This window comes from Amphibalanus amphitrite, unplaced genomic scaffold (genome assembly GCF_019059575.1).
Source record: "Amphibalanus amphitrite isolate SeventyFive unplaced genomic scaffold, NRLGWU_Aamphi_draft 000627F_arrow, whole genome shotgun sequence".
NCBI classification, from domain to species: domain Eukaryota; kingdom Metazoa; phylum Arthropoda; class Thecostraca; order Balanomorpha; family Balanidae; genus Amphibalanus; species Amphibalanus amphitrite.
In genome coordinates, this window is record NW_024882121.1 from 234,836 (window position 1) to 260,712 (window position 25,877).

At 51.9% G+C, this 25,877-nt stretch overlaps 2 protein-coding genes across 7 annotated transcripts in view; both read right to left on the minus strand.

Moving 5' to 3' along the window:
- LOC122363559 overlaps positions 1 to 294 on the minus strand; it is an 83,794-nt gene extending 83,500 nt beyond the window's left edge. Inside the window, exon 1 of one of the 3 annotated variants that reach the window (XM_043332988.1) lies at positions 241 to 294. The gene's annotated coding sequence lies outside the window, so the exon portion shown is untranslated. Of the gene's footprint in view, positions 1 to 138 lie in introns of all 3 variants that reach the window. The other 2 variants (XM_043332986.1, XM_043332987.1) reach the window with 2 other exon arrangements.
- A 4,345-nt stretch (positions 295 to 4,639) lies between these two features.
- The window catches only part of LOC122363563 (arf-GAP with coiled-coil, ANK repeat and PH domain-containing protein 2-like), a 41,937-nt gene continuing 20,699 nt past the window's right edge, over positions 4,640 to 25,877 (minus strand). For all 4 annotated transcript variants that reach the window (XM_043332992.1, XM_043332994.1, XM_043332991.1 and 1 more), the window contains exons 13-16: positions 22,596 to 22,759; positions 20,570 to 20,669; positions 16,237 to 16,357; positions 4,640 to 6,817 (exon numbers count right to left, since the gene is read on the minus strand). In XM_043332992.1, the coding sequence (XP_043188927.1) occupies positions 6,559 to 6,817; positions 16,237 to 16,357; positions 20,570 to 20,669; positions 22,596 to 22,759 (644 nt within the window). In that variant the 3' untranslated portion in view covers positions 4,640 to 6,558. The remainder of the gene's footprint in view (positions 6,818 to 16,236; positions 16,358 to 20,569; positions 20,670 to 22,595; positions 22,760 to 25,877) is intronic.

The window sequence follows — 25,877 nt, forward strand, 5'->3', positions numbered from 1 at the left end:
GGTATCAGGTAAGTAATTGCAAAACAATGGTAAGATCATTTTGGCTTAACATAATGGTGCCTATAACTGGGAGATTGCCCGGTATTTCCGTCCATATGGCAAAAAATAAGAGCCCGCAATGGTGCTCAATGCACTTACCACTGCTAGAGAATCATGGCAGCAAAAACTGCATTGATGCTGATTTAGCACTATTCTATCACATTAATGACTGACCACTCCCCACCAGAAATAATTAATTACCTGAGAAAATAGGAAAACATCCACAACATCCGACGGCGTGGCCCGATGAACATCAAAACATTCTTCAAGGTCAGCCTAACATCAGCACCATTATGTTCGAAATTAAACGACAGACAGCAGTTGCCTAGCGACATGTTTCAAAAGACACTCTTTCTAGCCAATTGCTAGGCAACACACGACTGTTTGCAGCGTGATTAGAAACCTGAACACAGAATTTGGTAAAGCTGTGACGGCATTTACAACGCTTTTGTCATAATCAATTTATGGAAGAAGCTAGCAAATTAGTTACGTTGTCTTTACTTGCTGCAGCATGTGACTTTCTTTGATAGCAACGGCTAAAAACTGGTATGGGTCCTCTGTGACCCGCAATGTTTGTTTTAGCGTTTGCCGTTGTTTATTCTAACTTACTCTTTTTATGAATACTTTCGTTTTTTAGCCGTAAACGTTAAAATAGCCTAACAGACGTTTGCCCTTAAAAACTGCTCATAGATGGCAGCAGCAGTAGGCGCCTGCAGTTATGCTGTACCGCATGGCACAAATACCGTATAGGCCTTGGCAGTTGGCACTTGGCATAATATGCCAAGTGGCATATCCCGTGTTTTTATATGCCTTCGCCCAAATGACGTAACGATCATGCAAGTAGTTAATCTCCCCCTCCCGTTCGTTGGTGCCTGGTGGGAGTCTTGAGTTTTAGTCGCTCCGGCAATCGACAGATGGTAGACTCCCAACAGGGATGGTCTTCGCTGGGTAGGACTTGGGAGCAGCCGCAGGCCGCAGCCTTATCGCAGCCAGTTCATCTCTTTAGATCTCTCTCAAGCACCCTTAGTACGCAGGAATCCTTCTCAAAACTCCAACCGCCTTGTTCCAGGCTGGCCAGTTAGTGATCAGTACCTAATTGCCATGCTAGCCTTGCTCAATCAGTTTACAGTTTCATTTATACCGAACGTACCTATAGTTCGGCTCAGATCGATTTTAAACTGAATCTTATACATCACTCGTCGACTCTACGTGACAATGGACCCACAATTCAGTCCGGAATTTATTTTTGTTATCGTTCCACAACATGAACTATGTCTCTTTTTACTCGTCAGTAAATTTAAAAGGTGAAGATGTTTTGAGTTTTGACCTCCGTCCTCACCCGCCTCGGTTTCGTTCGTCTCATATTTAGAGACGTCATGTACCTACGAGTGTCGCAGCTTGGTTTCCATCAATAATGCCACAATCGCTCACTGCCGTATAAAGTACGTCTTCATAATAGGATACTCGGACCAATAAACTAAGCTATTTTATTACAAATAAACAAGCACGACAGGCTCGTCGGCCAGCATAATACTGAAAACAATGAGCAAAACACAAGGTGACAGCGGAACAACACGATCGATACGCCTCCCTTCAGAGGGATGACATATGCACCGATCACAATAACTTAATCTACACGGATGGTCGGGATGGATGATGATGGTGAACCACGGAACAAAGTATAACTAGCGAGTACTTGTACTGAACGTCCGCCGCAGCGCTGGCGTCGACCCCGGGCGCCGGTCGCGTCCCAAATAAATAGCACCTGCGGGCACCCTGTGACTGACGGCGCCGGCTCTGCGTAGAACGGCCGTCCGCAGTCTGCCGGACGGAGCGGCGCCGGAATGTGAGCCGCCCGACCGCCGCCAGCCCTCCCCAGGAACATGGAGCCACGTCCGCCCGCCGCGCCGCCCGCGCCGCCGCCGAGGTAGGACGGTGAAAGCGCAAAGCTGTAGTGCTCTGCTCAGTTGATAGATGTCGCTGCCGCATGAGTTTCCGAGTGCGGCGCCGCTGGCCGCGATCACTCCTTACACCGGAATTTGCTGACTTGAGTGGCCAGGTTGAAATAGTCCTCCGCACAGTTCCACGGGCAATGACATCTGGAAAGAGCGAGAACGTCGTTAGGCCACATATTCACAGCGTTGAGACTGGAGGGACATCCAAACCACAGAGAAAGCCTCCAGTGCTCGACATATCACTGATCAGCCGATCGACAGAGCCCGTGGCAATCCCTTCTGACTAATGAGTCCCTCGGCTATGGAAACTTGTGACATTCCTACAATGCGATCTAAAACCGATTTATCAGCTCGCAACCTCGTTACAAGTGTAGCATGCTTAGGTACTCTAACTTACATAGGTAAGTGATCAAACACTACATAACGATTCCCAACTTCCCCATTTCTACATTATCTTCACTCCGAGATGTTAAAGTAACCAATCGGCCTCTACTATTTGCATCACTGTGCTCGTCTGTCTTCCTTACGTTTGCACGAAGCTGCTCTCGTCGTCGTAGGCCACGCCGAACACACGGAAGCCGCAGATGCTGCCCAGGTTGCACTTGGGTAGCCGTGACCACCTCAGGTTGCTGACCTCCCGCGGCTGGCGCTGTAACAGGAGAGCGGGTGAGGTCAGGTGGGGGCTGACAGACCTGGATTGATTGGGGTAAGGCTGATGTTTCTGCGGGTCGACTAGGGTATACGGTGTGTTCTGATTGACAGGTCGCTCAGGACAGCTATGAGCCATGCCATCCACATAACAGGGGGGGGGGGATTGTGCAATGCTGGAAAAACATGGTCGATAGGAATTAAGTTTTGATGAATTGACAAAATTAACACCAACAGAAAATAAATAATCGGGTTAACTCTCGTGGTAGAGCTTTTATCAAAAAGTTAATTCCTGCATTTTCACCAGAGCGCTGTTCGTCACTGAACGATGAGCTTTGCACGGATAAACGTTGACCGCATTGACCGGACTACCTCCCGTGAGACGGTCCCACTTCCCGTCAGACCGGAGCGGCCGCCGCGCGGGGCCGCCGGCGGTTAGACTGTGCCGCAATGGCCGGCAGCGCGCGGTACAGCCTACCCACGCAGGGACGAGCGGCCAGACCACAGCGCCGGCACGCGACGGCGTGTAAAAATAGATCGCCGAAACTGGGCCTGTCGCGCGGGAACGCACCCTCGGCCGTCTGCGTGAGTCGACTGTTGCTGAGCGGGAGGGTGTGGAGGGACCGGGGGTGTCATCCCGGGGTGCGCGGCGGCGGGGTCACTGGCCTCGCACGGTCCAGAGACCGGTGTCTTTCCGACCGAAGGCGGGAGTGGATGACGGTTTGTGAGGTACCCAGGCGTCATCCCGCCGGCGGCTGACGACACCGACGGCCGCTGCCAACCCTCCAAGGCCCCTCACGCGCTCTGACGGCTGACGTAACGTCGGACTGGGAGGAGTTGGACCGCAAGGCACGCACACGATAGCGAAAATGTTATCTTCGCCGGCCCGGCTTTGTCAGTGCACGGGTGCCACAGGAAGTCGCAAGGTGGCTCACGGGCAATTAGAGGAACGCTTTTGAGAAACAGTTTACTTCTCGGTCAGCTCAAACCGTCAAATGAAATGGGACCTTTCCACATGTCGTTTTTGACGCTGATGAAAGGAAAATGAGTCCTAAATAAAATTTAAAACTTTTCAAAAAAACTTGAATATCTTGTTACTTTGCATGGAAAATGTTAAATGGAGGTCAGCTCAAGAAATTGCTCGTCAGACCAACATTAGGTCTTTGATAGCTGGGCAGGTCAATAAAGACAGGTAGACAAACGGTGAACATGCCATCTGGCTGACAACCGTTTTACCGCGAACACTGAACACTGCAAAATGCACATGTAGCTAACCTCGGACACCACCGGGCCCTGCACCATCCGGCACCACTCACCGCTAGGACTGCGCTGTCGGCCGAGCTGATCACCAGTGACACCACAGTCACCAGCAGTGCCGCCGCCACCAGATTTCTGCTCGAACTCCGCTGCATCTTGTGTATCTGCTGTTCCTCCGTCTGTCTTCCCGAATGCCTGTCCGTCTGTATGAGCGTGCGCTTACGCCGTCCTGCGTACTGCTCCCTCGCCGCTGCACAGAGACGAGTCTTGCCGTGTCGCCGCCGACTGGCTGTTTATATAGAGCACTGTGAATGGGAGGCGGGGCGCGGAGGCGCACGCTCATTGGCCGATGTGTGGCGCGCCGGCGGTGGCGCGCGCTCTCAATGACGAGGTGCCCCGCACCCGGCGACGAGCGATGACGCACGAGGTGCGCTACTGTCGCGCCCGGAGATGTGGAGCACGGCCGCCCTGCGCCGGCCAGCTGATGAAGCCACAGCTCTGCATGGAGACGGCTCAGGCCTTCTGAAGGACGGACCGGCCCGACCAGGAGGTAGGGTACGACACTGACACGCATGGCTAGGAGGACACCGTCAGAATCAGACAATAGTGATATAAATCACATTACACATGCTGAGCGTGGTTGTGACAGGTCAATATCAAACGACCCATTTTGCATCGCTCTCAATCACTGCAATGATTTACGGAACGTATCAGCAGGATCCCCGTTTCAAACAAGCAAAAGTGGTTACTTGCATATATTATAAGTATCCGTGTTACATGCATATACAGAGCATACATGAGCACCCCGGTCCCTCAGGCGAGACCAGAGCCTGACATACAGGTGGGTCGCCACAACTGGCCCCACCGCCCGCGGCTCTGGCCCCCAACTAAGTACCAATCCGCTACTGAGACAGCCGCATGTCCAGCACATCTGATCGGGCACGCTCACTGAGGTAGGCGGTGCAGTTTCAGAGACAGCTAGATGGGCTGAGATAGCGAGCGCCGGGGGTTCCCAACTGTGTATCACGATGGGGGATCTTAGCTGGCGTCTCTGTGCCGTCGCACCGCCTATATTGGAGCGCCCATCGGTCAGCTATGCCCGATTCTCGGGCGGCCGGGTCACAGCCAGTCCGGCTCGGGTCACCGGTCACTGTCCCAGGGGTCAGGGACGCCGGGGCATATCGTTCAGATCACTGGGCCACGCCGGCCCGCCGGCCGCGACGGGCGGCGCGCCGCCGGTCCTCGGACGCACTGCGTCGGTCATACACTGTCAGACAGTTCACAGAGCGATACATGGACTCATAGATACACCGGCCGAGTACAACACATATGACATAGGCCGCCGGCTGATGGGCAAAACTCCTCACCGACCCACACACGGCGGAAGTTCAAGGAAGTAAGACACGGTGATATAAGACGGGGGCGGTTTTCAGATCCGGGACCTGCGCTTGACAGCCGTCCAAGCCACGCCAAGCCGAGGACGAAGCTGTGGTATAAAATAGGCACAAGCACCGACACCAGCATTCAGTAGTCACCATACCGGCTCACTCATTGGAAGCCCAGCAATGAGCGAGTTTTGAAACAACTTCATCGAACAAACAGAACTTGGAAACTACTACCAAGATAGCAGTTCGTTCCTGCCATTTTGGTGTGAAAAACAGCATTCGACACTGCATAATTGCTGATGCACCCCTTATATGAGCATAATCGTCATGGTATGAAACTTTAAGCCGCATAACAAAATCGGTCACACGATTGGTCGTCAAGAAACCCATTCAGAAAAAATATATCGGTGTCATGAGTAGCATACAAAAGCAGCGAAAACGGTTAACGACCGCAACATTTTGCGAGACCGTGAATAAGCCAAATACAAGGCAGCTAGGGAGCTCAGTACAATGCAATTATGTAACTAAACGACCATGATAAGCAAAAAGAAATAAAACAAAGCACGAGTTGTGGTCCCCAACTCTCCTCAAGGGCTCTACTCACTCAGACTCGAACTTCGAAACTAACTACCTAGAATACTCACAATAATGACGAACGCACAGCATATTTGATAAAGCCTACATCTGGGTCCTGCACCGTCTTGCATATACTCCGTCCTACCCTTTCCTATGCTATCCTCTCCTGCGCCCGGCTTTATAAAATAGGACTGGACGTCGTTCATAACCGATGGCAGCCGGTCCTCACGGGGACCGGGTAGCAATGACCGCTCTTGTCCACTGAGTTGTAGATCGGTCTTGTCCCCACCACCGCCGGCACAGTCATCACAGGTACGCGGGCTCTCATGGACTGACACAGCAGCTTTTGATGACACCCAGCAGAGTACTATTGGAGCTCGGAGACGCCAGCAGTAGACTCAGGTGGCCGCTACAGGTCTTCGTGGAAGCATTGTCAGTCTCCGCTACGACTGAGGTTAGCCGGAGACGGAGACGGAGACGGGCTATACCGTCAGCAGGGAGCTGGTCTGTCCAGCCAGCCGGGGCCTGTGTCTTGCATAGGTTGAGTACACCGACTGTCCCGCGATCCACCAGCCCAGTTCGACCATTATGTCACAAACTCAGCTTAGACGTACCGAGAGCTCAGCTAACTATGGGGGATATCAGGGCACTCTCACCCACCTACCTACCGACCACGTCCTGACTAGGTCCACCGTCACCTACTGTTCCGGAGGCGGCTGCGCCGGGGGCGGCGGCGGCTGCTGTACCGGGGGCGGCGGCGGCGGGCGCGAGGGGATGGACAGCGGCCGCTCGGGCGAGGCCGGGGATACCGCCGGCGGGGGGAAGTCGACCGCCGAGCGCCGGTTGAGCGTCTCCGGCGCGTCTGAGGCCCGGAGGGAGAAGTCGCGCACCACCTGGTTGAACGTGTCGTCGTCGCCGATGTCGGCGTCCGAGTCGCGCAACTGGCTGACCCGCAGCCTGGGGAGGCAGGGGGACGGGGCACGTCAGTTAGTGGGGGGGGGGGGGGGCGAAGAAAAGCTGCATGTTTTACTGCGTTATGTCCATGAATTTCGCGATGGGATGAGAGAGAGAGAGAGAGAGAGAGAGAGAGAGAGAGAGAGAGAGAGAGAGAGAGAGAGAGAGAGAGAGAGAGAGAGAGAGAGAGAGAGGGAGGGAGGGAGGGAGGGAGGGAGAGGGAGAGAGGGAGAGAGAGAGAGAGAGGGGGGGAAGGGAGGAGGGAAGGAGGGATGGAGGGAGAGATCCAGCTGTAAGTGTTCATCCATGTTCTCTGTGTCGAGGTGATTTTGTGGCTCGGTGTTCGAAGGAACGTAAAAACGCTAAGGTTATATAAGGTACTTCATTTATTCTTTAAACACCTTCGCGGAACCCATCGACAAGGCCAAAACAGGGCGCCTTTGATCAGCGGTCTCGGAAGTCCAGGGAGCCCTCCCATTCATCGGGTGTGTTATTGTGTCGACAGAGACCCAGGGGAGGTGGTCGCCGCAAAAACAGCGCACACCGCCAGGCCGCTGAGGGACCCTCCGTCTTCGGCGGGGTTGTCTGACGTCACAGAGGGAACCCGGTTACGTCCGACGAGGTTACCGAGACAGGAAAGCGCACCTCGAGGTACGCTACCAAATACCGACCGACTGATGGCATCACTCTCTGCTCTCAGCATGCTGCGGCAGGGCCGACGAGCCGGGCAGGGTCGGAACTCGGCGGCACACATTCCGCACCGCGTTACACACGAGAAGGACGAGTCTGCTCCTCTGACGTCAAAGAATGACTGTGCCGGCGCCGCGCTGCGTGGTCCGTGCGTAACTGGCGCAGGGTGGCCTGACTGAGATAACCACAGGGGATGACGGACAGGAACCGCACAAGGACAACAGGACCTGCGTAGTGAGAGGGGAGGGAGGGGACCACTGCAGGTCACTACCCGGTGTGTGCCCACCAGTCATCTCAGGGAGGGGAGACGATTGAGTTATCACGTGCAGAGCATTGCCCTCTGCATTGATATCACGCCGGCAGCTGGGCTTTAGCACGTGGAACGGAATGCCTACTCCTTGCGAACGCAGCCTTGGTATTGCATCTATCAAAACTGAGCCACTTCATTTTCAGAATTTCAAAAGAGTATCAACACACAATTTGCCCATAAGTATCCATCGGAAAGGTAGTCAAAATATCCCATAATTGTATAACGTTGACAAAGATCAAAACGGCGACGCGTGACAAAACAATTTTATTCGATTTTCGACCTTTCTCAGCGACATTCCCCGGAGAACGTCCCCGATTGAGGCGATGTTCTCAGAGCATAGGAGTCCGGGCAGACCGTTAGAGCCGACAGCAAGCTGGGTTTCTTCAAACATTGACACCCTGAGTGCTTGGATACGGCGATATGGAACATTCCAGAGGCGATGACTGGCCGATGGCGTCATGTGAGACGGTCCACAGAAACGGAACCGATAGAGATAAGTTATATAACGAATAAGTTATTAGGAAAATAAACACCAGAGTCCCGCAAGACAAGCAATTCATGAGGGAAAATTATGGATTTTTTCATATATCTTCAGAGCAGCACCTGTTCACATGGTTAAAGTGCTCGAATTACATCATAACGCCGTAGACATGAACAGCTGCTCGTTCACCAGCCAATGTCTGTATTTATCGCTCCTCGGCCGTAATGGGTGACGAAAATGGGAGGGAGGGCTCGTCATCGAGTCCAGCCGCACTACCTTCCCGATGCGGTCAGAGGCGCCGGGAACAGGTCCATGTGCGCCGTGTCAGCCGCGTGGTGCGGCTGGCGCCTCCCACTATAAACGACCCGCCGCTGTCTGCGTCACGTGGAACGACCACGCAGAGCACGTGATCGGCCGACGCGCCGCCACAGACAGTCGGCGCTGGCGCACTTCCAAACAAACCGGCCGTCACACGAACGAGGGCATCTTTTTAGACGACGCGACGTAGTAGGTACGCTAGGTCAAAGTCTTGTCTGCGTTCACCTCAAAACATAAATATCGTCTGGTAAAAGGCACGGGATTGTAGGCTGGCAGTTTACAAACGGTTGAAAGTCCAGTTAGAACCAAAACGGTGGGAAAATTCCAGTTAAAAACACTAACAGTTAGCAGGTTCACCTCAAAACACAAGAAACAGTATCGATTCATTGCACTCGACCAGCCTAACAGCATTCTGCAAGGCTTTTGATAAATAGGAGTTAACGGCGTGAAATTAAGCGCTAAGTGGCGAGAAATGAGTTGAGCTGAGCCGGACATTTGGTAAACAGTGCTTTCTTGGTGTTTTAACATATCACAAAAAAATATACAAAATTAATGTACCTACCATCCTTAGTAGCATGTATCTTTCTAATCACCAAACATCTGCCAATACTCAACAATTGCACCCTCGTTACAGCCTGAAGTGTTCACACACCGCGGAATATACGCCTCGCCAGTCGCTTCTCAACGCCGACCGCGTCTGGCCGCCGGACACCGACAAAAAGGCCGGCCGGCCACCGGACAGCGGCGACTGACCAGCCATCGCCACGCCACCGTCGGCTATTACCTGTTTTTCTCGCGCCCTCGCACGCCGATAGCGGCCATAAATGCTGTGTAACTGCCGGTAGCGGCGGCATTAGGGCCGTTTGAGCCACCTGTAATGGCCTGCTGGTCGGACTGACACCTGTTCGTGGGGCACGGTACAGGCGCGCGTGGCGGCCCGGGCGGCCCAGCGCCGCCGGCGACTCGGGAACAGTCAGTATGTTGAACACGCATACCCAGCCAGGCCATGTGGGCACGGCAATGGAAAGAGGATCGAAACACGTGAAACAGTGTGGGAGGTCAGCAGTGGTCAAAGCAAGCGTCAGTCCTACAAAGCCTACAAAGGAAATGCAACCGAAAGATCAAGCCCTTCGATGGTTTGTCTTGTTATCAAAACATGCCCAAGAAGTTCGTGTAGTTCATTCATGTCATCTAGCACCGAGCACGGGTGAAGCAATTCAAGCTCCAGACTGGAAGGATAATCCGTCATCTCCCGTCAAACATCGGCTCGTTTCTCGAGCGATGCAGCTCGTGAGGTGTGCCTCTCCTCCCACGGAGCCCTATCACCGACCCCAGCTGGCAGAGGCCGTCCCTGGCCGCAAACACCGCTTATCGCTGCTGGCGGAGCGCGGCGGGACGGCCAAGAGAGCACAGCATCCGCTGCGGAAAATAGCGGCCCGCGGAGAAGCGTGTATCGGCCGGTCCAGGCAGCTGATGTTAGACTTTGACCGGCAGGTCGACAGGCACGGGGCCGGTGCCGGGATCTAACGGCCATGACCGTCTCAGGGGACCAGCCCGCAGACACAGAAATCTGCGCACCATCACCCCTGGGACCGGTGTGATCCGTAACTGACCGGTGATGACCTCTCGGGGGTGCGCAGCCCCAATGCACCCGCACCTATTCCCAGAGTCAATATTGTGGGTCAATGTCGCCTCTGGCCCTCTGTCGCCACTGACAGGGCGGTTCCTATGAAAATAATCGCCTCTGGAGGGGCGGCAGCGCGGTGCGCCGCGACCACACGCGATCCGAGGGGCGCTCTCGGGGGTCCGGGGCGATGGAAAGTGACGTCAGCGACCAACCGCCCTCCGAGGGGCGGAACCTCGCCACCGGAAACGCGTGGTGAAGCCTGTGACAGAGATGGGTCGACCACCGGCAGCGATCGGACACATACGCGCTCTCACGACCGCTGGTGGGCACTCGTAATGAGACGGCCACCTCAGACCACATGCAATGACGCATACACGTAGCCAAACACGGCCTATCAGTTTTTTTTTTTCAGTATAAGTTCAGTATCTCCTCCACCAGATAGTTACATTTCCTTCCAGTTACCGCTACATTTTCTGGTCCATTTTCTGTTCTTCCAAGTTCAAGACCAATCAGACTTGTAACTATCTTCACATCAAGTCTTTCATCCGAAGAGGGATGCCCCGGTTATGATCTGGTAGTTTTACTGGCCGAACGTTTGAGTTGAGGTTGACATTTTTGTTCAGAGCTATTGAATTACCTGTCAGGAACAGGCGGTGGCAGGGGAAGGGGAGGAGGCATACATATTTCCATTTTCCTTCCACGCCATTTGTTGGATGGTGAAACATGCATGATTGTTTCGGAATAACAACTTTGAATACCCCAGCCCAGATACTTCTGATTACATAACAAGCATTTCAGTATGCTCCGACTAGCCATTTGCAGTCATTTACGGGTACCAATGAGTTTCTGACGAGTTCCATCGGTGATCGGTCTGTTGGGCGAACTCTCAGAAATCCGGCCGTCGTGGCCGGCCTTTTATTCCCACGTGCCACCCCCACCTCCGCTTCCAGTCCTACGAACCGAGCGACGCCTCTTTAGACATCTCAGCGGCACGCCACTGCCTGCCTTCTATTGTATTCTTGGCGCGGCGATCCGCACCGCATTGTCGTCTCTGATACGCTGCCGGATGACTGATACTCATAGCTGAACACGTCCCATTGATGGACCCCTCCGAACAGCGCCCTCAGGATATAACATAATTCTCTGATGGAAATGGTCGACTTATTATTAACGCAGTCCCTACATAGTCGGAATCAACGCACCAGATGGCACCCAGCAATCCGAGATCACTGAGAACACGACACGTTACCAGTGAGACGCATCTGAGTAGCAATGCGCTGCGTGTTAGGAGCGGCGACCGAGATGGTATGTGAGCATTGCTTTTAGAGCCTTCGAGCGACGGGGTCACGGGCTGCACGACAACTCACTCCATCAGTGCAAAGACTTATTACCAGCCTACCTCTGTGTTAGAGCTCACTTCTTGTTTCATGTGTCCCATTCATAAACTCCGACACTCGCATACCTTGAGAGGTTTTCTCAAAGTTGTGCCACCGCAGGCTCGATTCAGGACAGGAGTGAAACCGGCGACCGGCAACTGTTGAACTGAAATAGACCCGGGCCAGGCATCCGCCAGAACTCATCCACCCACGGACACTTCAGCGCAACTCGAACATAATTCGCACGTGCGTCACAGGACCTTCGTAACTTCTGTGATGGTCGGCTCGAAACGTGCATGCTTTTCAGGGTCATTAACAACAGTTCAACGTCCTAAGTATTCGTACATGGGGCCGGGGGCGATAAATCCGGTCATTTCTAATGGGGAGAAACGGTCTTTTTTTGTACCCGAATTTACGATGGTAAAAGCAAGGAGCATTCAAAACCATCTACCCGAGTGAGCCGCAAAGCTAATGCAGATGCTACCACAAATTTGCAAGTAATTCGCGCCAGTTATCGATCAAACTCGTCTTACATAAGACACAATTTGGATACGATAAAATCATCCTGGCAACGACCTGACCTAATAAAAAGAATTTCAAGGCCTTCGTAAAGATATTTTCCACTAGCATCCACGCAGACGGTGCCTGTCTGCAATGGATCGCTGAATAAATATCACCCGGCGCCCAATCCACATACATCGCGGGGCCCTACAGACAGCCGACCGCTGTATTGATAACAGAGTTCGGTTTGACCTGCCATGACCCGCAGTATCCGCCGCGACCTTCTGGGTACCGGCGTGGGCCGCCCCCGATGGGCCCCTCGTCCGTCTGGGCCCCAAGGGACCCTGGGACCGGCCGACCCGCGCCCGGTCGGCCAGACAGACCGTTTACACTGAGTGGCGACACGCTATCGGCACGCAGGAACGGCGACTACGTTTACCGATCAGGGCGAGGGGACTGGAGAGTTACACCGCCGAAACGCTGCGTCTCCATGGTGCGTATTAGCGGTTCCTGGAAACACGCTACGAGTTAGGTAATGAGTGCCAGACCGACTCGATAATTTATGTCTACGTCTGAGTGATGTTGAAACCCGGCACTTCTCTCACAAAATTTGACATGGCCAACGATAATCAAATGATGTAAACCAGTATCTAAGGGCACAGGATGCTTCTAGTACACCACCGCAAATCCGTACAATTCCTCCCGTAAAAGGAATGCGCAGCTGCGTTTCTTCGACTGCTCCTGAACGACCCTCTCCAGACATCTGGGACGAGCATCATAAGATTACACGGAGCGATCTGTCGGGGTACCGGTGGAGTGTGACATGAACAATGCCGCCGCTTTACGCCCTTAAAGTATTAATAAGCCGACAAAAGCCGCACACATTATTGCTCAACCTTATTCCGGTTCTCTGATGGCCATTGGTAAACGAGCCTTTGCCTATCCTAGTCAACAGATTTTTAGACGGAACCATTTATTATCTATTGACTTGGCCATGAACTGACTCCTAAAGAGGCACGCCCATCTCTGTATCTGGTGACCAATCATACCCCACAATATTTGGTCACAACTGGACCTAGCAGCGGTGCCAATGGCCAGCCAAACATTCCACGCCAGCGTCTGGTGATTTTTAACCTGTACACTGTCCTCAGTAACCCACAACAGCCGGCTGGGTTCAGAGGTCCGTACGCTGCACCCCGTACCCGGAAACCCCACGGGCTCTGGTTCCGGATGGAGCCCGTGACCTGGTGTGCCGGTCTGCCTGGGCGACACAGGCGCGAACCACCGCTTCCCACCGTCTGTCGGCTGTATCAGTTGACTTATCATAGTAGGTCCCGTTTATTCATCTAAAACGTCCTCGATAATTCAAGTTTCTAAAAACCTATGCCTCACTTGAGTCTGCCTCATTGCATCAAGTTTTCAACATGGTATTATGCATGCAATCGAAATCATTGTTCTTACGATAGTGTTTCGTCTTGAGGAAAACATCCTTCCCCAGATGTCATGAGCGCCAAATGACAATTTTCGTCAGTAGGACAAATTCACAACATTTGTGAGACATTACAAAACCGCACCATCATGCTACATGGCCCAGCAGGGCCAGTCAGCTACTGATGCCGTGTGCGACCGGGGCCTCCAACAGACATACACACCAAGATTACTTTACTGGGCAGCGGGGTTGAGTTCATATTGCACAAGGTTGGATGGGTCTGGAGTCTGGACACATGTCTGGGCACGTGTCAGCCGGCGTCGAACCAGTGAACCTTCAACCTGGCGCTGTTAAGCCGGACGGCAGCCTGCATGGTGTGTGTATGTATAGTGAGGCGCCTTGTGTATACCCGACTGGGGTAGCATCGGGAAGGTCTCCGAATCGGCCAGTCCTGCCATGCAGTGCATTGTGCAATGAGTGAACATACACTGCAAAGTTTGCCTTCTGTGTTTCTGTGACACAGTTGCCATTTAATTCAACACTCCGAGAAGAACCCACCACATTTTCACCACATTTAAGCGAAATAATAACATCTTCACGGACTCTAAAGGTAAAAACCACGGTCACCTATCAAAAACCAGCTCTTCCAACAAATATCAGCTATCGGGTCCATAGCGCGTACCCATTATCCACCGGCCATCTAATGGCTCGCGTCGTGCGCGGCCGGTCCGCTCCACGGCTCCGCACGTCCAGCGGATATGGACATACCACACACGGGGTGTGCGTGTCTGCGGCACGCACACGCCTCGCACGCACCGGCGGCAGCCCGCCTGGAGACAGCGGAGAGGAGAAGGAGAAGGAGGGGAGGAGAGAGAGGGAGAGAGGAAAGGGGAAATTCCATAGCGTGGCCGGCGGAGGAGCACCGGACGTCGGCGAGTCGGGAGAGGTTCAATAGCTGCACTTCACCCGGTTTGAGAGGAGGGGAGCGGGCACTTATTGAAGGTCATTGAGAACAAGGGTCAGAGGAAAGGTTTTCCCTAGTGGCGCTCACTCGCATCCGGAAGGCGGGATCAGCAAAGCCCGCGTAGGTAGGTATGTAGTGTCGTTACTCTCAGCCGATTAGAGACACACAAACCGACTAATGTTCTTGAGCAAAGGGTGAAGCAGAGCAATGGGTAGCGCAATTATTGCGATACACAAGCCCTACAAGAAGTGTCAATGTGGCGCGGGGTAAAACATGCAGCTGGCTGAAAAATATGTTTCGATACACATACATTACAGGCCCCTAAGTTTAGGGTTATTGAGCTCGAGGGTAAAATTAAGTTAGTAATAACAACATATATTTTTATTCGAGCCATGCAAGCTTCAGTTTGAGAATTGGGTTAGAAAACTCAAATATTCACAGCAAGACGCGGTAGACAATGTAAATATGCGCATTGGGTGCACTACGCTTGAACCGATCAAGTAATCACATTCAATATTCAAATAAAAAGAAACAACCATCGCCCCGCAGTCCGCAGTCCTCGCCATTCGCCACATCTACCGCTCAAGTTTCACCAAAGAAAATATACTCTCTAACGCGCCAGCCACCGGAGATATCATTGAGCCGCAACGACTAACACTCTGCCGTCCCGGGCGCCGCACGGAAGGCTCCGTTCCTGCGAGCCGGCGCGGCGCAGAAGGCTCCGTTTCTGCGAGCTGCCGCACGTCACCAACTCGCCTGTTCCTTCCGCGCCCCGGTCTGCCCGGAGACAGGCGGGTAGTGCGACACCTTGTGCGTCACCAAACGTCCATTAGGGGGCCTGCAACAACACTGCCGAGCGGATGGCCAGGCTTCTGGGAATCGGCGCCCGCCGGCAGGGAGGACGCACAGGGCCCGCAGAGAGACAGTTCTGCCCGCTCACTTCGGACAACAAACACTTAGTCGACCGTCTCACAACGAGCCTCGACTTTTTTATAGCGACGGCTAACAGTTTGAGTTTCTAGAAGTCGGGAGGGTGTTTGTTTTTACGCCTTTTGCGGCCGAGGCCCGCCGGTTTTGCGTGCGACGAAGCACGTCAACTATCAACATTGAACATGCTAAACGTTTTCAGAAGCTAACTGCCCGTAAGGAAACTATTACCAACAGTTAAACACTCACACATGTTTTCAGGAGGATGGTGGGTTACTCATGAACGCTACCAGTACCAAAACAATAACCAATGGAATCTGAATGAGAATCGCGCAGCAAACACCGATTCCTTTTGTATGTTTTTGCAATAATTCACCAAACATTAAATTGTCACATAAGGATGCTGGTGAGATAGTGATGCCAGGATTTTTGGCAGAGTGCTTTAGCACATGCATATTTATTTTCTGTATCAAAGTGTCTATTTCTGAGATAAAATTTGTAATAAAAATTGCACATTAACACATGATCTTTTGCTAATAGATATAGGTACCACAATCTTCCTTACGATTGCGGGAGAACATGATTGCATGAAAATATTCCGTGTTCAGTGTTCAGCGCCTGTGTGTTGTCCTTGCCTTTTGCAGGCGGGCACTTCAGCGCATATTTTTGGGAGTTTGCCAAGTTCCAAGCGCCGTAATTGGTATTTGGTAGTTTTGGCATGCTGAACAGTGGCCACATTGGGTAGGCACTTGGCAGCCGACTGATCTCACGGGCTCGGCCCTGCGGATCGTGTACTCACAGTGTGACGATGTCTGCGTTGGTCTTGTTGACGGCTATCTCCAGCGGGTCTCGGCCAGCGTCGTCCCGAATCCGCTGGTTGGCCTTGTACTTGAGCAGCACGCACACCTGACCCATGTTCTCTGGGGAAGGCATGGCTTGAGCTAGCTTGGGGTCACGGGGTCAGCATCATCCCCCCACAAACCTGGCTCACGCTCTCTCGGGAAGACATGGCTCGGGTCAGCTAGGATCGGGTCAACGCGAGGGACAGCATGAAACGGAACATTGGTGAACTACCTGCAGCATCGCATGGTCCGATGCAATATGAAATATGAAAGCAACAACGAGAAAGAGCTCTAAAACTGGGAAGACATACGCTCAGTGGATGATGGCACATCTGCAACGGAGCAAAATTATTGCCAGAATACGAGCACAACAAATCGCAAAAGAAGTGTTAACGAATTCCAATATAATTCGGTTTATTTCCATCTTTGGAGAGCTCCTTAAGTATCAACGAGCTTGTGACCGAAATCCAGAGAGGTCAGTCAAAACTCCTTCAAGTGGACTATATGGTAGCACCAAACATGCAAAACACCCCATGGTCCCTCCGTCCGTCGTCTCCAGCACGTGTGTCGCTAACACTCTAGGGACTTCGCCGTCATTCTCTCCACCACTAGCTCCCCGTGGCGCGGTCATTCAGCGTTATACCTGTCGAGCGGTACCGCACGCCAAGGCCGTATATAGGCCGCACGCTACCAACTGATGGTCTCAATCACCCACTGTACTAACGGCCGCAATACGACCGACATCGAGCCGCGATGGACTCCCTGTCACGTTCGGCGGACAATACCTGCCCATGACGGGCATTCCACAGACGGACAGTCGGCGGAAATGAGACAGAACTGCGAACCGAGGGCGGACAGAATGGTCAGCCAGACGTGGTCCATCCCCGGTGGCCGTATCGGTGGATTCATCAGCGGTGGATCGGCATCCAAACGAGCGCAGAATACTAGTAGACGAACTAAGGGCCGCTTATAGTTCAGAAATAGCAAACCGGCAGATCAACAGCATTGAATGACCGCGCCTAGAAAATCTCACAAGCTTTAAATAAGTACAAGCGCATGCGCAAAAAGAGCAAGAACGATGACTATCTCAAAAGTCACGTTATTGTGTCCGCTGTCCATCGGTAAGAACACTAAAAGAAGTGTGTTGCGAGGCAGAAAATCACCTTTCGTGTTTTTCACTGTTCAGGCGGCACAATACAGATGTCAATGTCACCGATCGCGCGTTAGATGAGCCAGAGTTTAGTGGATGAGCCAGACAGGTCAGCACCGTTGAATGGGAGATCCCAAGGCAACGAAAAAACGTGCGCGTGGGCGACTCAACGGATAACTATTAACTATATTGGATCTATCTGTAAGAATCTTGATTGGATCAGCAAACTCGGCAGTGTGTCCAAGACTGCGTGGGAGGCAGTGCCGGTTACAGAGCGTAACAACTTACCAAGAGCCCTCGACACTAACCCTAGATCATGGGCGAAGTGATCCACGCCCCTTACAAACGGATCTACCGCCAATGTTCCAGCAATAATGTAAGGCACCTTTTCTTGCTGAATGTTCATGTGTCTACGGTAAATGTAGGAGCTCACGATGCTTACTGCTTCGTGAGACACACCAACAAGCACTTCCTGAGCCACTGTTGGTGCAGGAATACAATCGCACATGACGCAAGCGAACACTCTACCCGGCCCATTGCCCATCAGTGTACTCCACACGCACTGAGCTCGACCGGTGTTAACAGCGGACAAAAATCTGCTCCTTCCGTTTCTCTCAGGTGCCCCCCCCCCCCCCCCCCCCGGTGTGCCATCGCCAGTCTCACGACCTTGTCATTTCCGACAATGACGCGGGGCTGGTCATAAACAGGCTGCACCGTTTGTCTGTTTACTCCACGGTGTATTATCCTCAACGACTCCTCGGTACAACCTACGAACCCACCACTCTGTGTACTGAGGCCTCCCATCGTCGTACGGCGACCTCAGATGACATCACAGACACAACAAACGGCCGTCGACCACCTCCGTACGACACAAATCATTCCCTATCGCCCCCGTTCCGGGCCCCAGACTCTGCCGACAGACAGAGTCCGGCCTCCAGGGATCGCTCGACCGAGAGCTCCCTGCGAGAGGCCGGAGGTGTCGGAAAATAAACTGAATCCGGGCGGCCGGAGCACGGAGTGGTGCTGGCATCACTCGCCCTGTCAGCCGGCCGCACGTCTGGCCGACAGGTCAGGGGCCCCCTCAGGGGCGCCGCAGGGACGCAGCGGGCCCCACGGTGGTACCGGAGCCAGAGTATGAGCGGAGGTGTTGAGGGCGAGGGAAGGGAAGAAGAAGATGTTGTTATGAAAGAAGAAAGGGAAGGAAGCATCAAAAGAGCAGTCACGAACGATAACAACTTTCTGAGTAGAACAATGTTGGAAAACTGTGATATCGATAACATCAGATCAGTGATATCCCAATCGAGGAAAAAAAGACAATGTCGCATGCTGATCTAACGTCCATGGACAGCTGCGACCATTATATAACTAGCCAGCCGCAGTCAGAGACCAGGAATTGTTCTAACATGGTGAATTCCCGTTCATCCCCGGCGGTTCGACGGGACAGTCAGTGGATAATGAGCCTCGGTTAACCTCCAGCGGCTGATCGTGGCATGATGTGATCTATCAAACAAGCGGTCACCAGAGCCACTAAACAGTCAGAGCGGCCCCTTGCAAGCCGTTGTCAACAGCCCGGGAACGCAGGTCGGCAATGGAACAAACAATCATAGATTATCGTGCTCTTCGGAGCGATTGTTGCTGTAAAACGCTACATTAGGTGCTTTGTCGGTTATTTGGCCGTCGTTGTCATTCAAAGATGATTATCCGTATGAAATTGCGGAGGTTCGGCCAAACAATTGTGATGAAACGATTCCGAATGCGCCAACAGTCGGTAGAATATCCACTGACGCATTAAACTGAGCCTGGCCTACACATTAAATCCTCATAATCCCTCCCCCGTCTCCAGTAAGAAAAGGAATAAAACAGAACGATGAAAACATTGCAACAGAGAAATGAGTCAAGGGCGCCTACGTGCGTCATGTTTTGTATATTTACACTCTGGGTTTCTGTTTTCATCAGGGAGGTCCGGTGACGTGAACTACTGCAATTCTGACTACACTGTGTGTGTATGGTGTGTACTGACGTTATCCCTACCCCGGCCGCACCAGCCAATACCGGGCGCCATGATGTGATTTCCGAGACAGGCACGGGTGGAGACGCCCATAACCCGTGACTCGTGACGTCACTACATCCCATGACTAGTGACGTCATCGGTCATAGCCGACATCGTTACACAATCCCCAGCTGGCGTACACTCGACCAAGGCCTCCTCTGACCGCACTATTGACATACACCACCCGTCAATCCGCCCTCTCCATCCGCAACTCCAGACACCCAGACCCATTCGTGGCCAATGACTAACCCCCGTTTGCCAGACAAGGTCCATTTCGCCAGTCTGAAGGCCTTTAAGAGCGTCACAGAGCCATGAGTTCATCCCACCGTACACACGCCACTCATCTGTGGCCTGATGACCTCCGACGCTACCTACTTCCGAGTCACGTCTGGTTTGCGACGGTGTGAGACATAACACGGACGAATCAGCCGAGACCCAGACTGGTCGAAGTTTACACCGATCAGCAGCATGTCCAGGGTATGCACCGGTATGTTTACATTTAATCAGCCGACAAAGGCTTGGATATCCACAAAGGAATGCCTCTCAAGAGTTTGAATGACGGGGTTTGTGCAGAAGCTGGCTGTTGAAGTTGGGTTGTGAAGTTGGGAGTGCCGGAGGCGCATTTGACGCAAGCACTCAGCTATTGGATGATTGTTGATTGGTAAAATGATTGGTGGCAAAGTAATGCAGCGACGCCACGCTCTACCGACTGTGCGACTCGGAACATGGGAATCCGCAATCCGAGTGGGAGTCCATTTCACAATGAAATCTTGGCGCTAGGGTAAAATATGACATCGACCCCATCCAATACCATTCCAAGTGTCACATGAGTCAGTTAAGGACTCGAGTAGCTACAGATCCTATCACATTATTCACACCCGTTTACATAGCCAGTCGCTTCTTCTGAACTTCTGATCGAGCGCCGTCCCAAGGCGTCGTCCACAGAGCAAGAAGCTCTTCACTACTTTCAAGCCTCACTTTAAATACACACGTGTCTTGTCTCATTCGTGCACTAACTTTCACCATCACCCACTCTCTCATACGAGACTATCCTCATTCCTCAACTATAAACAGAGTCGCTGAAGCTCACCGTTTGAGACGGCTAGGTGCAGTGGCGTCTGTCCGGCCGAGTCTTGCACATCCGGCTTACTGCCGTTCAGCAGCAGGTGCAGGCACGCCATTACAGAGCCCTGAGAAAACAACGATCTGACGTCAGGTCACAGGGGTGGAGGTCATGTCGTGTTAGAGGTCAGAGCACGTGGCTAGAAGTCAGATCGTTCGGCCAGGGCAGGTCAAGTCTCGCAAAAGACAGTGTACACAAAGAGGTCAGGTCATGTCAGACTAGGAAAGAGTCCCGAAGGTCAAATCATTCGGCCAACGACCGATTTCATAGTCGAGGCAACAAAGGAACGCAAATAACCATAGTAGGTATGTTGGCATGGAGACACACAGGCAGATACGATGCGGATAACAATCCGATAATAAGCCAGGTAACCTAAAACTACAGAAAACTAACAGAAACAATCCGTTATTAGACGATAATGCTGAGAACAGGCGCCAGTGTAATGCATTAAAGACAGAAGGGGCGCAGGAAATGCAATTCTTTTGACACTGACGGTGGTAGTATGTACACAATCACGGGCAGAAACGACCCAGCAAACACCACCTTGACGACAGCTTATCCGATCCAACAAAATAGCCGTCAATAATACCAAACCTGACCTGAGCAGAGCCCCCTTATGTAAGAGGGCATAAATATATACATTCCTATGCCCCACTCAGAAACCCGCAAAATCTTTCAAGACGACATAATCCTCTCATACAAATCGGCCGCGTTACAATAATACTATCAGGCGCTCTGAGCCTCCTCAGTCAACCTCCTGGTGGGAAATAACCCCACAAACACTAACATACCAACTGCAGAACACAAGTGGTTGGAGGAAAGGATCTCTTCGGCAGTGACTGCTTTGTTAACACTGCATTACTGGCCCTTATGCCACCACTTATTGACTCAACAGACGATTACAGCACGTCGAGCAGCGCGCTCCATGACCCAAGTGGCCCACTCGACAGCCAGAAGGAGCAGTACCAACTGTCACCCCCTCATAGACCGACGGTGTTACCAACCACGACCGCAGCAGCCAGAAATGTTACCAAGTGGCATGGATAGGATTTAGCGACATCACCTGAGATTTGGCTGCAGTAAACAACAATGAATCTGTTACGAGAATTTGTACGCATTTTCACCTGATAACGCATCTGCGATCATCCAACCACTCAAGGTTATTGAGCGTTTAACCAATAGAGTAAACAATTACTGACAGTACCTTTGACGGTTCGGACACGCCGTAATCATTGAAGTCCAGCACGATTCGAAAAAAACGTCCAGCTGCGGTACCCGGCGACACTGGACCTTGATAAACCGAATACGATCGGAGCCGCGGTAGCCCACTACGCTGCCGTCCAAAACACGCAGCGCCCCAGCTGATGCGAAAACACGACAACAGCAGAGAAACGCTCGCAGCCCAAATTGCACTGCCGTGCTCCCATCTGCAAAGTGGCTTTCCTCCCACACTGGGTGAGCTCGCAAACAAGGCGTGCGCGTTGGCTCGTGTTCCGATCAGCACCAGCTGACTGAGCAGGGAAGGGGATTCACTGAGGGATTGAGGGGACGAGTTAATACAGAGGGTAGAGAGACTTCTTCGGGAAAGAAAGATGGGCGGATATGCGTGATACAGATCTGCAGGCAGTCATTACCTTATACCGTAGATAATACCCGCGGTATAAGGCGCCAAGCCATCAAAACCTAGATCCTGGTTCGGTATTAGATGGGGATAAAATAAGCAGCATGTAATACAGCTCTTTTACGAGAGAAATGAAGGTTGCATTGCACAAGTAGCAGAGGAAATGCTGAATAGACTGAAAAGACGAAGGTGCAGGACATTGGTCCCTGGTAAGCCGAAAACAACCGGAGCGGTCGCCACTGCGCAGCTCCCATCCAAAATACGCAGCGACAGCATATACAGGTCACCCGTCACAGGACCAACAGCACAGGACGGTGGAGGTGTGCGTAGGGTCCAATCAGCCCCCCCCCCCACACACACACACACACTCACGCTGGTGACGGCCGCGTGTAGCGGTGTGCCGCCGTTCCTAGCCGTGTTCTGCCAGTTAGGTTCAGCCCGGAGCGCCAGGGCGGCGCACATCACCGGCAGGTTGTGTGCCTCGGCCGCCTTGTACAGCAGACTGTTGGGGTGGAGGGAGCTGATCACCTCCGGGTCTGTGGGCGGAGGACACTATGGGTCAGTCGTCAGGTCACAACGGGTCAGTCATCAGGTCACAACGGGCCAGTCGTCAGGTCACAACGGGTCAGTCATCAGGTCACAACGGGCCAGTCGTTAGGTCATAACGGGTCAGTCGTCAGGTCATAACGGGTCAGTCGTCAGGTCATAACGGGTTAGTCTACAGGTCACAGCGGTCAGTCGTCAGGTCACAGCGGTTCAGCTGTTAGGTCATAGCGGGTCAGTCGTTAGGTCACGGCGGTTCAGCCGTGAAGTTAGACCACAGCAGGTCAGATCACAGCGGGTCAACTAAGGTCATTGCGGGTCAGGACAGCTGGTCAAGTCAAAGCAAAGACGTGCCCAACACGGTGCATTCGGTAAGTCAGACACTTTTGATGAGCTCAATTACTATAGCCGTCTCAAAGAAGACAAACCCGTACTTGGCAATTGAAAAAACATTTCTGAACCGTTGTCCATAACAGCGTAACCCAAAGTCAAACGGCGACATTACGTATGATAATTCACATAGATGACAACGTGAGGTACTCCCACAACGTGAGGACGGAAAAAGCTTATGATCGACTATACATATATCTGTATTGCATGCGTCAGCGTAGAATCACGGTGGACGGCCGCAAAACAACTGCTGTGCGGTAACTACTTTATCAGCTGCTTTCAACGCATTCCCATCGGGTCACACCAATTAAGATCTCTTAAGTCTCAGCAATTCTCAACCAAATATCAAGCCATAAATAAAGATGCCTCCATCCTACCCACATAGCGTATTTTAAAGTATCCACCAATACGCCTACCAACACCTCTATGCGCCCGTCACCAGCAATTAGATACCGTCGGAATCTGTCCACGCTTACCACCTGCCCACGTCAGTCATCTGCTAACCGGGGGACCCTGAGTGAGAGAACTGGCACCACCCCACCGCACCATCGCCCTCCCAGGCGAACCTCCACTCCGTTCTCGGAACCTGCTCAAACTGTTTGCGGCAGAGGAGTTTTTGTCAGCCCTGCGGCGCAGTTTTGTGTCCGTTTTTGTCGCACTGGGTTCGGGGAAAGGGGCGACTGGTGACATGGAGCAGCATCCGGGCCACCACTAAAGCGGCGACACTTTGCGCCGACCGGGGGGAGGGGGGAGGGGCTTGTTTGGGTGGGGCCCATTAGTGGGGAGTGTCGGGAACATTCCCCGATCATAAGGTGAATCTGATAGAAATTGTGATGTTTTTTAGCTGAATTTAACTAAATTTTCATATTTAACCCGCGCGGGGCTGGGGTCTCCAGCCGAACGCGCGGGGCTGGGGGGGGGGGGTAAATTTTACCCCCCCCCCTGTTATCTCCCGAACTAATGGTCCGATTTTGAAAATTCAAACGCCAATCGAAAGATCTCATCACGAACAACTAAAAACATGTACTTAATTTTAAGTTTGAGGTCAAGGTCAAGGTCAGGTCAAGGCCCAAGGGTACAAATTGCAAGTTCCTACAGTATCGGCCTTGCACCGTAGTTGCCGAAGAATGGAGTCATGGACTGAGACTGATCGCCCAAAACGTGTTCTTAGGCTACCAAGACAATATTCGTTGCATACAATATCATTCAGAGGTCAAGGCCAAGGTCAGGTCAGGTCAGGTCAGGTCACCAAAAACAAAATATAGAAAAGGGCATGTGCGACACATGTTTTATGGGTCACTTTATTCATAGAATTCAATAGGCACACTCAATAAGTGATATGGACCACCTCTGGATGAATTTCAGGTCGAGGTCAGGTCAAGGTCAGGTCAAGTGAGGTCAAATTTTGAAGTTGGTTATTAAGGCCTAAAAAGGTGTCTATCTGATGCAGTTTTTCACGGCGAATCGAATGGTGCTATTTTTGTTTCCGTACGAGGTCTAGAACTGCCAAAAAAAGTCATTTTTCAAAAAAATTGTGTGTCGTGACGTCATACAATTTTGAATAACTCCCACATTTTTGAACCGATTCTTCTAAAACTTGGTATGTAGGTGCACATAGACCACTTCTCTGACATATATTCCGGTTTTTTCGATATACTCAAAAATTTTGATTTTATAGCTATTTTCCCAAAAAAGTCAGTTCTTTGAAAAAATTTGGGCCAAAATCCAAAATTTTCAAAAAACCGCGATAGCCATTTGATAGACAAAGTAAAATTACGTATATCCTTTTTTGTTACGTCTTGATTCCTTTAAAAATGAAGATGTTAGCGGCGTTTGAACTTTTGCCGTTTTTGAGGCGAAAATGGCGAACATGACGTCACTAAAACGTCAATTTCTCAAAAAATTTCCGACGGATTTCGCTCAAATTTTCAGGGAACGTGTCAAATTGATGTAAGAAAAGGTACTGAAAGTTTGGCGGCGCTGCGCGCCGCCGTTTTTGAGATATTGCAAAAATTCGCGAGGGGGGGGGGGGGTAAAATTTACCCCCCAGCCCCGCGCGGGTTAACTCATTTCATATGAACTTAATAAGAGGTCTGTAATGTTTATCGTAGCAGAATACGAGGTCTCTCGTAGCAGAAACACTGACAGCGGTTCTAAGTGACCTCGGTCAACACTCGACCGGCGGCAGTCGGGGGTAGGACAGAACGTTCCCAGAAACCCGACAGCCACCCCAACGACGAAACCCTTCCCGTATGCTTGTCAGCGATAAGCTGCCGGTGGTTGTGTGTACCAGTAAGCGACATTTGACGTCAACCTGGGACCAGCGGGAATACGGTGGGAGCTAACGGCTGTTTCTTTCTCGCAATGTAAGCACACTCTCTCCGTTGGCGTCAGTCGACTGGAGTTGCCAGGCAGGCTCAAAGCTGCTCACGTAGTACTGATAGTTCCATTCAATCCTAAAACGTTGAAAATGGTATAAATAGCCGTCAGAATCCGACATCGTGATAGAATATGCGAAAAAGGGCAACCAAACACATGCGAATGTATAAAAAGAATTAAGCGCTTAAGAACGCAGTACAGAAAGGGCGTGTTTATAAAGCAAGAATCAAACATTTCTAGTCGGTTGACGATCTCAAGTGCGTATTAAGTATGATCTGCGCAGCATACATGCAACTATAAATGATACTTTGATGCAATCAATTCAGCCTACGACTGAATGTG